The 18,240-nt window shown below is 45.5% G+C and overlaps 1 protein-coding gene across 1 annotated transcript in view; it reads right to left on the reverse strand.

The window, feature by feature from the left end:
- Positions 1 to 18,240, reverse strand: part of arfgef3 (ARFGEF family member 3) — a 40,291-nt gene that overhangs the window by 15,460 nt on the left and 6,591 nt on the right. The window contains exons 3-23 of the mRNA XM_063875140.1: positions 15,359 to 15,440; positions 14,049 to 14,189; positions 13,824 to 13,892; positions 11,074 to 11,190; positions 10,587 to 10,632; positions 10,331 to 10,415; positions 9,459 to 9,563; positions 9,150 to 9,268; positions 8,450 to 8,697; positions 7,911 to 8,023; positions 7,598 to 7,730; positions 7,187 to 7,510; positions 6,890 to 7,113; positions 6,438 to 6,790; positions 5,536 to 5,702; positions 5,111 to 5,276; positions 4,884 to 4,991; positions 2,999 to 3,214; positions 2,427 to 2,537; positions 1,765 to 1,915; positions 1,341 to 1,640 (exon numbers count right to left, since the gene is read on the reverse strand). Coding sequence (XP_063731210.1) covers positions 1,341 to 1,640; positions 1,765 to 1,915; positions 2,427 to 2,537; positions 2,999 to 3,214; positions 4,884 to 4,991; positions 5,111 to 5,276; positions 5,536 to 5,702; positions 6,438 to 6,790; positions 6,890 to 7,113; positions 7,187 to 7,510; positions 7,598 to 7,730; positions 7,911 to 8,023; positions 8,450 to 8,697; positions 9,150 to 9,268; positions 9,459 to 9,563; positions 10,331 to 10,415; positions 10,587 to 10,632; positions 11,074 to 11,190; positions 13,824 to 13,892; positions 14,049 to 14,189; positions 15,359 to 15,440 — 3,378 coding nt within the window. The remainder of the gene's footprint in view (positions 1 to 1,340; positions 1,641 to 1,764; positions 1,916 to 2,426; positions 2,538 to 2,998; positions 3,215 to 4,883; positions 4,992 to 5,110; positions 5,277 to 5,535; positions 5,703 to 6,437; positions 6,791 to 6,889; positions 7,114 to 7,186; positions 7,511 to 7,597; positions 7,731 to 7,910; positions 8,024 to 8,449; positions 8,698 to 9,149; positions 9,269 to 9,458; positions 9,564 to 10,330; positions 10,416 to 10,586; positions 10,633 to 11,073; positions 11,191 to 13,823; positions 13,893 to 14,048; positions 14,190 to 15,358; positions 15,441 to 18,240) is intronic.

An 18,240-nucleotide genomic window follows, 5' to 3' on the forward strand; every position in this document is an offset into this window, starting at 1 on the left:
ACACACACACACACACACACACACACACACACACACACACACACACACACACACACACCATGGTTTCAATGCAGCCATGTAGAAGGTATTTTCCCTTCTTCTCTCCATAGAATTGCGCCACTTAAACAGAACATTAACAGGTTCATCACATCTCCACCCCCCGCCTCTCAGTGTCTCAATTTCCTTCTGATTTCTGGGATTTTTTCCCAAATAAAATACTTCTAAAAAATGCCCAAAAGATAATGGATGTACTGTTTGATACCTGCTTTTTCTTTTGCAACAGAAACACACTTATGATTATGATTGAGTATTTTCAAAATTGTGCAAAAACACTCTGCATTAAGAACTCTACTTATTAAATTATTCAGGCAGAAACGCTGCGTTGTTGTCCTTTAATGTCACTGTTTTTTTTGTTATTATCCCGGCACCACTTGCAGCTTGAGAATGTGCCGTCCATCTGCTGCTGGAGATCAGTGGGAACATTTATTTTACTCTACCCTAAAAGCAGCGAGATCATCGGTTGCATAAGAGATGATCCTTGAAATAAACACACTGTATTCCCTGCTGTGCCAAACTTTAATAAGTGCAGAGCGGCCGGCATGCACACACACATGTTCATATTTCTATACTTGTGAGGACTGAGTTTAAACCTAATTCTGATTTAATCCGGCAGTCGTACAGCAGGCATCGCTGTGCTGCTGCCGCCCCCTGGTGGTCGTTTCAGATACTACTGCAGAGCGACAGATGTCAGGGAAGCAGAGTTTTGGGAGATAAGTGTATTAAAGTCACCGTCACTCTGCAGCCTATTTGATCATCATTTTAATGATAACATTGTTTTTATCCTGGGGGGAAATTTGTGAGATCTGATTTGGATTTTAGAAATGTATTTAAAAATAAATATTAATAAATAAAAACAAAAATCTGAATAAAATATTTATATAAAAATAAGTTGATAAAGTAATAATGTGAAGTAAAAAAATCACATTTTATTAACAAGAACTTCAAGTATAAAAGTGAATTAAAATAATAAAAATCAGAAGTCAGAGTAAAATGTTGAATAAAATATGAAATCAAATCAAGATTTCTTTTTATAAACACAAGTTAATAAAATAAAAATCTAAAAATTACTAACAAACATTTAAAGTAAGACAATTGCTATAAAGAATTAAATAAAAAATATAATGGTTAAAGAATGTGGAATAATGAATACCAAAATAGTTCTTTAAACATCAGAAGTTAAAAGTCCAGTAAAATATAAAAATAAGACAACATGTAAACATAACTGAAAGTAGAGAGGAATGTATAGACATAAATCCATGATATATATAGTAAATAGTGACCTGTCGGCCTGAGTGGACAGCGTGCACACAGCCTTGGCGGCGCTGTTCCCCGTCATCAGGCTGCCCCCCCTCAGCTCCAGGCCCCGGCCCCGGCTCTCCCTCAGCAGCTCCTGGATGGACAGAGGCTGGATGACGGGCTGACTCAGGCCCAGCTCCGAGGCCTCCGGGCTGGGCTCGCAGCTCAGCTCCGTCCCCAGGTCCACCGCCCCCCCCTGCTGCATGATGGTGGTCAGAGAGGAGGGCTGCAGGGAGCCGTCGCTGAAGTGTGTGTGCTCCAACGAGCTGATGTACTCCGTCACCCTATGAGACAGAGGCAGGGCTAGTGTGAGTGTGTGTGTGTGTGTGTGTGTGTGTGTGTGTGTGTGTGTGTGTGTGTGTGTGTGTGTATGTGTGTGTATGTGTATGTGTGTGTGTGTGTGTGTACCTGAAGACATGGGGCCAGCAGTCGTGGTTGTGGCTGCCCATCTCCAGCCCCACGTTGAGGATGGCGTCCATGCACAGCACGTGAGCCGTGTGCAACCGGACTCCCTGAGGACGAGCCATCTGCTCCAGACGCTGCTCCACACGCTGCTTCACTAAACACACACACACACACACACACACACACACACACACACACACACACACACACACACACACACACACACACACACACACACACACTCTAAGTGAAACTGCATAATGCATATCAAAAAAGCTGTTGAATTGCGTGAGTTTTATCTAAACGTTGTCTTTGCTTTCAGTAAAGGAGGGGATTGTAGAGGATGAGAGAGGAGATGTGGTCAGAGATTCCACTAGGTGTCACTAAAGGATTACTTTTCCTTGAAAGGTAAATATCTTTATTTAAGTTATTTAAATGATTTTACTCATTAATATCTCTCATCTTTACCTTCAATAAAAACATTACCATGAAAGAAATCAATAAAAATCATCCTGTGACAAAATGAAATCATTTAGCCTTTTTGTGAGTTGTGTGCGTGTGTGTGTGTGTGTGTGTGTGTGTGTGTGTGTGTGTGTGTGTGTGTGTGTGTGTACGCAGATCCCGGTTAAATGTGTGTTCACAGAGTGTGTGTTCTCCATCAGTACCTTGTGTGATGGTGTCTCCCATCTCCCCCACCTCCCTCTCCTCCTTCTCCTCCTGAACACAGGAGGCTGCAGCCATCTGGGCGAGAGCTGAGGCACAGTTGGCTGCCACACCTGAAAGACACACACACACACACACACACACACACACACACACACACACACACACACACACACACACACACACACACACACACACACACACACACACACACACACACACACACACACACACACCCCTATCGTCTGAGGTTGTGCACCATGTGTTCATTCATATTCATTAAGATCTGCCGGGCAGATTACATGATGATGAACCCCATTGTGTGTATCCTCCCTGTTAATCGGATCAGCTCCAGAGTTTCTTCCTCTTCCAACAAGTTCCACTCAAACTGGAGCAGATTTAGTTTAACGCTGCTGATAAACCGTGAATATAATCTCCTTGGTAGATTTAAAGAGGACCATTGATGCTTTTCTGGGGGGTTTCCCTCTCCTGTAGTGTGTTCTATATGTTTTAGTGCATGTAAATGGTCTGCAGAGGCTAAAATCCCTGTGTTGGTGGGTTTTTTTCCACCCACCTAAGGCGCAGCTGAGCGCAGCAGCTTTGCGGAGGCCGTCTAAACTCAGGCAGATGGTGTCCCTCTCCCTCTGGCTCTGCTCCTTCACCCCCTCGGCCCCCAGGATGAACGCCAGGCCCTTGGAGCTTCCCGCCATGCGACCCGTCAGCGGCGTGGAGAGCACGTCGATCAGGTTCTTCCACACGCCAGTGAGGATGAAGCGGGAGAACACGGCGCCTGAAAAACAAACAGAGACATACTCAGCCGAGAGACGTCAAAGAGGAGGGCGGGACTACTTTAGATTAGCACTGTCTGCGACTGTCAATCAATCCAATACAGGATAAATAACCTGGCCACTACAGCCGCTGTGAAAGGAGTGATATTCATAAAGAAGCATTGAATTCCCTTCTGTCTCGAGAGGTGTTTATCACAGGTCAAAACTCAAGTGTTCTTCCAGACTGGAGTAATTTTGATGTGATGCTCAGAGGAGGAGTGTTTCCCCAGCGCTGATAAATCATCCACGCTCTAAATAGGAAGGTTCACTGACCCTGGATCTGCTGCTGCTGCTGCTGCTGGAAACCTTCTTTAGTAGTGCTTTGAAATTAGAGAGCACAGATCAGCAAGACTATAACTGAATACTAAATCCTACTGCACTGTAGGACTGTGAAAAGGAGAGAACTCTTTAAAGTAGAGACACTACATACGGATATACACCTGAACATCAGCAGGAGAGGACTCTTTAAAGTAGAGACACTACATACTGATATACACCTGAACATCAGCAGGAGAGGACTCTTTAAAGTAGAGACACTACATACTGATATACACCTGAACATCAGCAGGAGAGGACTCTTTAAAGTAGAGACACTACATACTGATATACACCTGAACATCAGCAGGAGAGGACTCTTTAAAGTAGAGACACTACATACTGATATACACCTGAACATCAGCAGGAGAGGACTCTTTAAAGTAGAGACTCTACATACTGATATACACCTGAACATCAGCAGGAGAGGACTCTTTAAAGTAGAGACTCTACATACTGATATACACCTGAACATCAGCAGGAGAGGACTCTTTAAAGTAGAGACACTACAGACTGATATACACCTGAACATCAGCAGGAGAGGACTCTTTAAAGTAGAGACACTACATACTGATATACACCTGAACATCAGCAGGAGAGGACTCTTTAAAGTAGAGACTCTACATACTGATATACACCTGAACATCAGCAGGAGAGGACTCTTTAAAGTAGAGACACTACAGACTGATATACACCTGAACATCAGCAGGAGAGGACTCTTTAAAGTAGAGACTCTACATACTGATATACACCTGAACATCAGCAGGAGAGGACTCTTTAAAGTAGAGAGTCTACATACTGATATACACCTGAACATCAGCAGGAGAGGACTCTTTAAAGCAGAGACACTACATACTGATATACACCTGAACATCAGCAGGAGAGGACTCTTTAAAGTAGAGACACTACATACTGATATACACCTGAACATCAGCAGGAGAGGACTCTTTAAAGCAGAGACACTACATACTGATATACACCTGAACATCAGCAGGAGAGGACTCTTTAAAGTAGAGACACTACATACTGAGTCTGTGTGAAGAGGCTGAAAGAGCAGAGGACAGATTTAGTGAGCGGTTGGAAAAAATGAGTCAGAGACCACCTGCCCTCCTGCTCCCTGGAAGACAATAAACTGGGCAGCATTTCCATGGTAACCGCCGCTGAGTCACACCGGATGATAGCGTTTTTTAAGATTGTGTGTGTGTGTGTGTGTGTGTGTGTGTGTGTGTGTGTGACACCAGAACAAAGTGACCTTAGAGAGGAAGATATTTAGGCCTCTGCTCAGAGATTTTATGCATAGGAACATGAGCTGCTGACCTGCCGTCACCGTGTCGCTGCTCGTCCTATCACAGCTAAGTGGTGATTGGCTGGACGCCCTTCTGATCAGCTGACCTCCAATCGCACTGCTGCCCAGACCGTCGATATCTGAGAGAGGAGGAAGAGGAGGGGGAGGAGGACAGGGAAAAGGTTAGCGCCTCATAAACCTCAGTGTGTGTGTGTGTGTGTGTGTGTGTGTGTGTGTGTGTGTGTGTGTGTGTGTGTACCTGTGAGCATGGTGATGAGGGGCAGTGAGTGGTCCTCCTGGGAGACGCAGTACCCAGCCTCCCCCAGCAGGTTGCGCTCTAACACCTGGTGGTACACCTCCTCGATCCAGGCCTGAGACAGAACCACCAGAACCCCGCTGCTCTGGATCAGACGGCCAAACTCCTTCTGTGCACACACACACACACACACACACACACACACACACACACACACACACACACACACACACACACACACACACACACACACACACACACACACACACACACACACACACACACACACACCCCTCTGGTTTAAGGAGACCCTAATTCTGCTTTTTGTGTGGTTCCATCTCTAGTTTGCTCTATAGGTTTTGGTGCATGTAAATGGTCTGCAGAGGCTCAAATCCCTGTCTTGTGTAGTAGCGTGCGTGCGTGCTCACCAGGCTGAGGACGGGTGCGAGCGTCCTCCTCCTGTAGTAGTCGCAGCAGCACAGCTTGAGGTTGAGCAACATGGCAGAGTAGGACACCAGGTACAGCCCGTCGGCGTTCATCAGAGACTGACAGCTCAGAGTGTCGCCTGCCTCGAATCCCGGGGAGTGGATCCCCCCTGTGGAGAGACACAGAGGGGAAACATCATTACCAGGTGGCACTTTTATTCCCCTACTTCAATCTCCAAAGCAGAAGGAAACGATCAGCTCAAAGCTCCTTCAGACTGGAATCATTCCTTACTCACATCTTATTTAGATTGATGTTTACAGTGCATGTTGTTCCTTAAAAATGTGCCGTCATTATTGAATTGAAACTATTGTTTGTATACTGATCTTGTGAGGAAAACTGGCGATAAGAAAGTGAGTTAGTAGACAAGACAAGGGGTGAAACATGGACTGAGTGTGAGTCAGAGAGGTGTACTGTGTTTTAATCACCAACTCTCTGTATGCAGCCTCAGTAGAAATTCACAAAGTCAATTAATGTTGAAGTTTAATGTGATCCGAGAGGAGAAGCTCAACATGTATATGCATTTAAAATAGTGCGGATACAATCAATCACTTTTGGATCGATGATGGCTAAACTGGAGAGTAAAGACAAGAAACACAGAGAGCTGGACTTCAGAGAAATCAACAGGAGGAGACATTTCTGTGTTGGTCCTCCATTAATGTCTCATTACGGGACTCAACCAGCAGCAGAGACCTCTCTGTGGACAGCTGATACATAAAGGAAGACGTCCCTACACCTTCAGCAAATACACACCCACCCACACACACCCACACACACACACACACACACACACACACACACACACACACACACACACACACAGCACAGTCAGAGAAGGATTCCTCACCGGCCTGCAGCCCGGAGCAGAAGGTGGAGGAGAAGTTCTGCAGAGACAGGTCCACGTCGGCGGCGGTGCTCAGCCCCAGCAGGCGGGGCAGCAGCGCCGCCAGCGACTGCACGAAGAGCCGGGCGCTCTGCTGGTCCGCCTCCTGGTTGCGCAGCAATTTGAGCGACAGGGCGGCTGTGCGCAGGGAGCGGTGGCCCGGGCAGTCCCGCGGGGTCTGCTGCTCCTCGTCCGCCAGGGACACGTTGTCGGAGCCGATGTCGGACACGTCGGAGCGACCCGAGTCCTTCTCTGCAGCCATGGAGTACTGATCACACGAGTCGAACTCGGTCCGGGACAAGTCCTGCTCCTCCATGCTGAGGAGACAAAAAGTACAAAACAAATCAATGCTCCGACCACAGAAACACCTCAACCCTGCCCCCCCCGTATGCTCCAGTCTTAGCCTCCACACACACCTGAAGTTGCTCTCGCTGTATCGTGACCCCGCCCCGTGGTGCGGCCGGGTCCTGGACTCCACAGACAGGAAGTTGGTGATGTCGGGGTAAACCAGGCCGTGACTCCGCTGCACCACATCTGGAGGAACCACAGCTCCTCTCTCTCCTCCTCCCGGTCTCTCCTTATCCCCTCCCCCGTCCTCCCGCTGGTTCACCTCCAGGTTCGGATCACATTTGGTCCCCTCCTGAGGACAGGATTGTACTTATTAAAGAAGCGACAAAGATAAAAGAATGCACGGGCAGTCTGAAGACCCTTACTCCACTCGATGGCGATGGGAGATGCGTGTCCTCCTCACAGTCCTCTGGAAAGGTTTGGCTGGGCTCCTCCAACTCCACCTCCACCTCCACCTCCACCTCCAGGTCCACGGTGGTCTGGCCCGTCTCGGTGGTGATGCTGATGCTGATGTCGGGGCTGCGCTCGGCGGGGGCCATGCTGGAGGAGGAGCTGGGGTCCCAGGGAGGCTGCTCCGAAGCCAGGATGTGTCTCTGCCACCTAAAGTCCGCCTCGTTGATCTCCATGGACTCCCGGGTCGACTCCGTCCCGTCCTTCAGGTCTTCCAGACGTCGGAGGAGCAGCCGAGCCTGAGGAGCAGCTGGGTTACTACTTCATATTTAGAGAAGACGTATTATCCTCATTCTCCACACACACCCGCTGTGTCAGTAGCCTACCTGCTCAGACTGGATGCCGTGGCCCTTGGACAGTTCATCCAGGGCCCCGAGGAGAGCGCAGGCACAGGAGACCGAGGAGTAACACGCCTCGATGCCTCCCTTCATACAGGCCTCCGTCATCCCGTCCATCACTCTGCAGGACGAGAGGAAACACACAGACGTACCTTTATATGCGTTTCATACACCTCCACTACTACTTAACACTCTTTTAAAATAACCCTGGGAGATGTGTACTTGATGCAATTCTGGAAAATCTACGACATGCATTCAGTAGATTTTGCCTTTTTAGAATAAAGATGGAAGATTCACTCACAGTTTCAGCAGGTCCAGGTGAGACTTCCTCTTTGAAAATGAACGCTTCCGGGTTTCAGGTTCAGCCACGCACGGACCGGCCAGATCGTAGAGACGCTGAGGACTGCCCAGAATCTAACACACACACACACACACACACACACACACACACACACACACACAGAGAAAGATAGATTACAACTAAACAAATGTATTGCAGGAATGAGTCCTAAGACCCAGAAATTAGTTAGCCTTTTACCACTTCCTGTAGCCTCATCTTTAAGTCGATGGTTTTCTGAGTGTGTTTTTGGTTGTTCTATGACATAAAATACATCAGTAAATACCCCACTGGTGGATTTCACAACGGGGGTTGCTAACAAGTGTCTAAAAGACTCGACTAAACGTCATCACGCCCAACATAAGCAGCCTTTAGCTTAGAGGTGGAAACTTGTCAGCCTAAAGAAATACTTCAGTGAAGTAGTAAAGGGAATCAAAGCTGTCTGAAGGTATAAAATCTATCTGGAAAAGTATAATGCTGTCTCCCCCCCACAGCCCGCCCACCTCCTTCATGATGCGGATGGCCTCGGTGCGGTGCTGAGGCGGGGGGTACAGCAGGATCCGGTGGTAGAGCGACTGCAGCACCGGCTTCATGGACTCCACGCAGTTCACCAGACGCACCAGCTCCGCCGCGATGTAGCACACAGTGCGCACCACCGGCGCGATCCTGGCGGGGGCGCTGGAGGAGCAGCCGGACCCTCGGCCCTGATCCGACACCCCCCCACCGAAGAGCTCCACCTCCTGGCCGATTCCTGGGAGAAGGGAAACAAGCAGGGGAATGAAGCTGAGCCACTAAAGCCATGTTGATAAAAACATTTTGAAACAGAAAGAAGTTTACAGGCTGATCCCCAGCGAGCCGGTCACCATGACGGCTTATTCATCCTCTAATTAGATGCTCGCTCTAAAGCAGTAACAACAACGCTGCGTGAAGCTTATTTCTACAAACTTTGTCATGGCTTTACGTCGACAAAAGGCTGCATTCAAATAATGATGAAAAAATAGGATATTTTGGACATTTTCATACTTTTTTGAGTCCAAATGAGTCAAATTAAAGCAGGTTTCTGCAACAGCCAAAGAGAAATACCCAGTGGGCTTCGTAAGTGATCTCCAAATGTGCTTTCTTTGCATCATGTCTGTAGAACAAACTCCAAATGACTCAAACTGCTATTGCAATTTTGTGTATTTTCTTTAAAAACCAGGTTACCTAGACTGAGTCTGTCGGAGAGGCGGTCCGGCGCCCCCATGTGGCCGTGGTGGGAGGTGATGGTTTTGTCGTTGACAGGATTTCCCATGATCGCCACGAGGGACGGACACAGCTGCTTCCTGGGAGGAGGATTATTTGGGATTATAGGAGAATACATTAGTGTGATTATTTTCAATAAACCTGGTTAACAGATCGAACAACACACGAAAAAATCCAGTAATTGGAGAAAAGTCTCCCAAAGTCACACATCAAGTAAATGACATATGGACAGCACTTCATGCACCTTAGATTATGATATGCTTTTCGTACCATACGAGGTCTGTGAACCCTCTGGACAGGTGCATTGTGGGAGGACAGCTGCTGAGCATGGAGAGGATGGACTCCAGGTAGAGCAGCTGCAGCAGCTGGTTATCACTGCAGGGGGGGAGATTCAGAGCAGCATAACACACATCACACTTCATCCTTTTTAAGAAGCTTGCATGAGAAGAACTTCCTAAATAGATTTTGGATGGCGATGATTCAGCCACAATCCTGCAACTAATACAGGTTACTGCAATGAGAAATGGAGGCGTATATGCAGAGGAGGGGGTCTGTAATCCTGTTTGAATAATGCAAACTATTTGAGCTACAGTCATTAATGTGACGATTATTTTCTAGATGTATTGCATCCATCCAAAGTCATCTTTTCAAGTGTCTTGATTTGTTAGAACAAAACTAAATAATGCTATTTAAATTAAAAAAGCTAAATTGAGAGACTGTTTTTTTTATTAAATATTTCTTAAAGTAACCAATTATGTGTCCGTCAATGGATTTACCAATTAGTCACCTTAACGCTTCAGCTCTCTCTTTAATGCTTAATCATTTTACCAGTAAAGCGACTCATCAACACAGTCTGTTAACACACTCAGTTTTGGTTCTTTAAAGGGTCTGGCACATTAAAATACATTTCCTTTTAGGTCACTGAGAATCTGTGAGGTTCGTTGAGGCGACAGAAAATCCCTGATGTCCACCAACAAGTGTGAAACTGAAGGATCACTTACATATTGAAGTAAAAGAAAGGGTTCTTCACTCCTAATTTCTATATTTTGTGTCTCTGTAAAAGATATTTCAATTCCTAAAATGCAGAAGGAAAACATATATTGTATACATGCATATAAAAACATAAGACACTGTAGGGTTACCTGTCCACTGACTCCAGCTTTTCACAGAAAACTGTCAGCACCGTCACCACATCTTCACCAAGCGACTGACTGGTAGGAGAAATATCTACACACACACACACACACACACACACACACACACACACACACACACACACACACACACACACACAGTCAGTGATAACAGACTTGGCTGCTGACTGCATATCCTGCATGGGGGTACAGTATGATAGAGGTGATCACAGCCCGGCGGCTTCTCTGGTGATGGATGATTTACCTCTTCTGTGTAATGGGGGGGGAGTCACCTCGTCTCCGTCGGCTCCCTGGGGGGGAGGAAACACAGCAGGATGTACAGTTACTGTGAGGAGAGCTTTCTATAGGGGTTATTTAGTGGTGTGTGTGTGACAGATTGGGGAGTTTGAGTCCTGTACTAAAATTTCAAAGGTTACTTACGTACTCCTATTTGTGGATCTGGACAGAAATAAATATTCAAATTGTTTCTTAGAAATGACTATTTACCCATTAATTGATTTCCTAATTAACCGTCATCTTTACTTTTCTTTTCCCTGTTTATGACGTCAATGCTCAAATGTCCCACGCTCCCTGAACTCCTCATCCCGTGCACTTGGTTTGTTTGTTCTGCAACATTTCATAAAGAGTGAAAGCATTATATTTGCAGTTCTGCTGTGTTTCCCACGCTCAGTCTACACTGCACACAGCTGTATGGGTTTTGTGTGTGTGTGTGTTGCGTGTGAGGGTTGGACCTCTTGTCGATGCCGGAGCTGCAGCGTCAGGTCTCCCAGAATCTGGCTCAGCGTGGCCCGGACCGCCGTGTTGATGCTGCGCTGGTGACAGCTGGACATGTATGTCCTGATACACACCTAAACACACACACACACACACACACACACACACAAGATTTTAAGGAAGGTTTCCATGGCGTCACAGGTTACCGCGGAGACCAGACAATTGAGTGTGGGGGGGCAGGAGGATGTGTTGTCTGTTTCAAATATCAGATCTGCCACAGTAGAAGGTCACACACACACACACACACACACACACACACACACACACACACACACACACACACACACACACACACACACACACACACACACACACACACACACACACACACACACACACACACACACACACACACATCCTTGCAGAGGTGAACCGGAGGAGGGTTAAAGGGAGCAATGAATGTGATTTACAGTCTTCTCAGAGGTCTGCTCTTTCCATAAAGACTCTGACCGTAGAGCCTCTGCTAATTACAGAGCTGTAACAGCCTCCCAGCACCTGAGCCTGATCAATGACGGCTCAATACACCCTGCATCCAGCTGCAAGGAGACTGCATGTCTTCTTTCTGCTCCTTTGCGTAATGCAGGCTGGCAGGAGTACAATTGTGTAGAAGTCTATGAGAGAATGACCCGGTCCTCCGTCAACCTTTTCCCTGAGGTTTTAAGGTCTAAATCTCAGTTTCAAGTCTTCTTCAACGCTGCATGATGTCAATTAGAGTTTAATTTTGTATATTACTTAGTAGCTTAGTTGAATACTCGATTCCGATGGGTCAATTTCTGAGGTCGTTATTTCTCGCTAACAGACCGTTGCTAAGGAGAACAGACTGTTGCTAAGGAGAACAGACTGTTGCTAACGAGAACAGACTGTTGCTAAGGAGAACAGACTGTTGCTAAGGAGAACAGACTGTTGCTAACGAGAACAGACTGTTGCTAAGAGGATCAAAAGGCCGCCTCGATAAGTCAGGTTATTATTTAGGATGTCTGACATTGATATTGACAGGTCGCAGTCCGATGGTTGTGTGTGTTCTCGTCTTATAACTTTAAACCTTTTACAGATTTCAGTTCATGGAGTTAAACCAGTCGACTAACAATGGAGACAGGAACGATGTCTGTAAATGCAGACTACTTTCCTACGGTGTGAGTAAAGGTGAAGTACTGCGCATTCTGTTACATAGACGATAAAACGTGGTATTATTTGGGGCTTTGAGCTTTAGGCTAAACTTTGCTTCACCCTCTCGAACAAAACAAAACAAAACCCCAAGATTTAAAACCAAGGTCTTCAAACAAATGGGGAATACTGAGTGATCCACTTCTTATAAACAGGATATGGACACAAACCCGTTTCATGAGACAGCATTCAAATGGGCCCCACTCCGACATGGCCGGGTTATCAGTGGTTCCCAGAGTCTCTAATGGGAGCCAGAGCATTGAGCTCCTTCATGTGTCTGGGTGAAGGGTTAACTCCCAGTGGTTGGAACTGAATAAATCCATCACTGCTGCATTAAAAGAACCGAGCCTCAGTGTTTCTGATAATGGAGTGGTGCGGACAGCCTCTCCAGCCAGCCTGAGTTAGGCCCCAACACACACACACACACACACACACACACACACACACACACACACACACACACACACACACACACACACACACACACACACACACACACACACACACACACACACACACACACACACACACACACACAACCCTGCTAGTGGAGCCCATTAACACATCATGTTGAGCAGCTCTTTATGAGCTGTTAATGGACGTCACACACACAGGAGCCGCTGTGATGCCACAGGACACACTCCAGATAGAAACATGTTTTTGTACGCTTTGGGTTATTGTTTGGAGGAGGCTGGTTGTGCACAGAATGATTTAGAGGATATGTAAAAGGGAGTTTTGGATCATAATGAACAAAGGAGTGATGTGTGAAGTTTCTACAGATGATCCGATACGATTTTTGCATCTGCTTCGAACCACAGCTGCTAATCTCCACACGGGAGCGTGATGCAAACTCATAGAGACGTGTTTCAAGCTGAACGGTGGTGGGTTTAGAGATCCTGAAACCCTGGATAATTTCCTCAAGGCGTGCAGAGGAAGGATCAACTCAAAGCCAGGCAGAAATATGATTTATTGGTCCCTTTTGTGGCCAACTTCTATCCTGTTTTCAGGATGCTTATCTGAAGGATTAATATTATAATGTGTTTACGTTCCTTTACATTGCAAGACAGTGCATTTGATGTGTGAGCAATATCCACATCAGGATGGAATAACAATTTGAAAAGTCTGCAGAAAGATCTTAGCTCGGAGGGTTTCCTTTGTTGGCATGCAAATACAGGAGGACGCCTAAAATAACGCCTCATAGATCAGAGGAAAGACTTCTCCCTTCATCCCCATGTCTCAGTCTCCAGCTATAACATCTTCATGACGGTCTGTAGGTTTTTGCTATGAATGCAGAACCACTCATCTCAGCTTTCTGAATTATTGATGAGATTACAGCATGAGATCAGGCTTCAGGCGAGTAGGGCGGAACAAGGCTTCACCTTTAAAAGTAGACTGAGCCCATGTTTGTTCTGCTAACAGTTGCCTGTCTGTGTGTTTTGTTTTGAGAGGACAAAACAAAGTGGAACAGCCAAATCAATACTGAAACCAGGAGCAAGAAAGTCCCTGTGAGTCGGAACTTGAAATAATGAAGCGTCTGTCCTACCTCAGCGATCCGGAGGATGGAGTCTCCATTTATGTCAAAGTTTGGGGAGTAGGTGATACACAGCAGCACCTGCACACAGGAAACAGAAACAGAGTTTTCTATTGTTATTTAGAAAAAGGGGGAGACACATTTCATATATTTGATTTACTGTCAAGTTATTCAAGGAGTTAGAAAACAGCATACTAAAGACACACAACATTATTCAGGTATTTATAGAAGTTATACCTTCATGACTTCCACCTGCAGGTCTTCATGGAGGGAGGGGGTTACTCTTATGGCCTCCAACATCTGGCTGAGCAGCTGCTTGTCCAGGACCTCCACCTCCACACCGCCCCCGCCCACAAACCTGTCCTCACAAAGGAGCTTCTGATTGGACGAAAGGCACAGAGAAAATATTATGATACTATGATACTTGCAGGATAATCTCCACATATTAAAACCACTGAAGGATTTTTAAAGAAAAAAGCTAATGTTGGGCTATAAGGGAACTACAGCACGGTCACATGACCTCACGTCACCACCGCTAAGCTAAAGGCAGCTAATGTTGGGCTATAGAGGAACTACAGCACGGTCACATGACTTCACGTCTCCACCGCTAAGCTAAAGGCAGCTAATGTTGGGCTATAGAGGAACTACAGCACGGTCACATGACTTCACGTCTCCACCGCTAAGCTAAAGGAGGCTAATGTTGGGCTATAAAGGAACTACAGCACGGTCACATGACTTCACGTCACCACCGCTAAGCTAAAGGAAGCTAATGTTGGGCTATAAAGGAACTACAGCACGGTCACATGACTTCACGTCACCACCGCTAAGCTAAAGGAGGCTAATGTTGGGCTATAAAGGAACTACAGCACAGTCACATGACTTCACGTCTCCACCGCTAAGCTAAAGGAGGCTAATGTTGGGCTATAAAGGAACTACAGCACGGTCACATGACTTCACGTCTCCACCGCTAAGCTAAAGGAGGCTAATGTTGGGCTATAAAGGAACTACAGCACGGTCACATGACTTCACGTCTCCACCGCTAAGCTAAAGGAGGCTAATGTTGGGCTATAAAGGAACTACAGCACGGTCACATGACTTCACGTCACCACCGCTAAGCTAAAGGAAGCTAATGTTGGGCTATAAAGGAACTACAGCACGGTCACATGACTTCACGTCACCACCGCTAAGCTAAAGGAGGCTAATGTTGGGCTATAAAGGAACTACAGCACAGTCACATGACTTCACGTCACCACCGCTAAGCTAAAGGAAGCTAATGTTGGGCTATAAAGGAACTACAGCACGGTCACATGACTTCACGTCACCACCGCTAAGCTAAAGGAAGCTAATGTTGGGCTATAAAGGAACTACAGCACGGTCACATGACTTCACGTCACCACCGCTAAGCTAAAGGAAGCTAATGTTGGGCTATAAAGGAACTACAGCACGGTCACATGACTTCACCTCACCACTTCAGTAATTCCTGCCCCACTATTACAGGATAATGGTAAACAGTAAACATTTAGTTTGAAGCAGGTTTTTGACGGTACCTGCATCCCAGTGAGCGCTGTTTGTCCCAGTTTGGTGTTTTTAGACTCCAGAGCCATCTGTAGAGGCAGCAGGCAGCGCTCTCTGGAAACACACGAGCAAAAAACAACTCTGTCAACATGATTGCTCGTAGTTCAATGACTGGCTATGGAGAGTGTTTTGTAATAGAGTTATTTCTCGGCCCTGCTTTACCCTCCCACCATCTCATTGTTGGAGTTAAATATAATTGGAGGATAACACAGCTAACCCAGCAGCTGTTTGTGATTAGCTTTTCAATCTTTTTCAGTCTCGTTTTGCTTCCCACTCGCTCTCTGTCTCCCTCATTATTCACAGGTGGTTACCGCTGACCTCCGGCCACTGAGCTTCAGTTCTACAGCGGCTCAACTCAAGGTCTGCTGTCCACAGCTGACGGTAAATCGACCAGACTTCTTTCTGCAAATTGATGACTGCACATCGTCCATTGATCAGAGCGTCCTCCTTAGCAACGATCTACTATCCTAAGAAACAGTATATCCTTAGCAACGGTCCACTATCCTTAGCAACGATCTACTATCCTAAGAAACAGTCCACTATCCTTAGCAACGGTCCACTATCCTTAGCAACGGTCCACTATCCTTAGCAACAGTCTACTATCCTTAGCAACAGTCTACTATCCTTAGCAACAGTCTACTATCCTTAGCAACGGTCTACCATCCTTAGCAACAATCTACTATCCTTAGCAACAATCTACTATCCTTAGCAACAGTCTACTATCCTTAGCAACAATCTACTATCCTTAGCAACAATCTACTATCCTTAGCAACAATCTACTATCCTTAGCAACAATCTACTATCCTTAGCAACAGTCTACTATCCTTAGCAACAATCTACTATCCTTAGCAACAGTCTACTACCCTTAGCAACAGTCTACTATCCTTAGCAACAATCTACTATCCTTAGCAACAATCTACTATCCTTAGCAACAATCTACTATCCTTAGCAACAATCTACTACCCTTAGTAACAGTTTACTATCCTTAGCAACAATCTACTATCCTTAGCAACAGTCTACTACCCTTAGCAACAGTCTACTATCCTTAGCAACAATCTACTATCCTTAGCAACAATCTACTATCCTTAGCAACAATCTACTATCCTTAGCAACAATCTACTACCCTTAGTAACAGTTTACTATCCTTAGCAACAATCTACTATCCTTAGCAACAGTCTACTACCCTTAGCAACAGTCTACTATCCTTAGCAACAATCTACTATCCTTAGCAACAATCTACTATCCTTAGCAACAATCTACTATCCTTAGCAACAGTCTACTATCCTTAGCAACAGTCTACTATCCTTAGCAACAATCTACTATCCTTAGCAACAGTCTACTATCCTTAGCAACAATCTACTATCCTTAGCAACAATCTACTATCCTTAGCAACAATCTACTATCCTTAGCAACAGTCTACTACCCTTAGCAACAGTCTACTATCCTTAGCAACAATCTACTATCCTTAGCAACAGTCTACTATCCTTAGCAACAATCTACTATCCTTAGCAACAATCTACTATCCTTAGCAACAATCTACTATCCTTAGCAACAGTCTACTACCCTTAGCAACAGTCTACTATCCTTAGCAACAATCTACTATCCTTAGCAACAATCTACTATCCTTAGCAACAATCTACTATCATTAGCAACAATCTACTATCCTTAGCAACAGTCTACTATCCTTAGCAACAATCTACTATCCTTAGAAACAATCTACTATCCTTAGCAACAATCTACTACCCTTAGCAACAGTCTACTATCCTTAGCAACGGTCCACTATCCTTAGCAACAATCTACTATCCTTAGCAACGGTCCACTATCCTTAGCAACAATCTACTATCCTTAGCAACAGTCTACTATCCTTAGCAACAGTCTACTATCCTTAGCAACAATCTACTATCCTAAGAAACAGTCTACTATCCTTAGCAACGGTCCACTATCCTTAGCAACAATCTACTATCCTTAGCAAGAGTGTACTATCCTTAGCAACAGTCTACTACCCTTAGCAACAGTCGACTATCCTTAGCAACAGTCTACTACCCTTAGCAACAGTCGACTATCCTTAGCAACAGTCTACTATCCTTAGCAACTGACCGCTAGCAAAAATAACAGACCTCCGGATATCCAAATTGACCAATCGGAATCAAGTGAACTGTGTAATAATCAGGATGAGAATCTCAAAGTCAACAGCACAAGAAACACTACCTAAAAAGACCCAAAAGCTATTTATCAACTGCTCAGAAAGGTTCAAAAGAGCCGACATTCAATTTAAAACATTCATTGAAAAAAGGTTTCGTATTTAATCATTCAAAACTATCATAATTCTGTCAATCAAAGACGTCCCATTTCAATGCTGCTTTGTTCTGTCAGGCAGTGTGAGTGTCTGAGAGACAGAGGCGGACATCACGGAGACATTATCATCAATATTTAATGTCATAATCCCTAATGAAACAACAGATGTTATTGGATGAATAATTCAGAGTGGCTCCTCCATCCATTTAAACACTTGGAAACATAAGCAGGAGTATTTCCATGGCAACACATTCCTATTCAAATACTGGACTTTAGTTTTGAAAGCAGCTTCTACCAACCACACTGTTTTCCATTTTCTCTCCAGAGTCTCAGCATGATTTAGCGTTCCAACACATTGTACATGATAGGCTAAGGGGCGGGACTGTAAGCTGTCGACCAATCTCAACAGAGCCGGTCAGCTAACCAACGAGAGCAGACTGGGCTCTGGTTTCAGACTCTACATACTGATATACACCTGAACATCAGCAGGAGAGGACTCTTTAAAGTACAGACTCTACATACTGATATACACCTGAACATCAGCAGGAGAGGACTCTTT

This window comes from Eleginops maclovinus, chromosome 22 (assembly GCF_036324505.1).
Source record: "Eleginops maclovinus isolate JMC-PN-2008 ecotype Puerto Natales chromosome 22, JC_Emac_rtc_rv5, whole genome shotgun sequence".
Taxonomy (NCBI): Eukaryota; Metazoa; Chordata; class Actinopteri; order Perciformes; family Eleginopidae; genus Eleginops; species Eleginops maclovinus.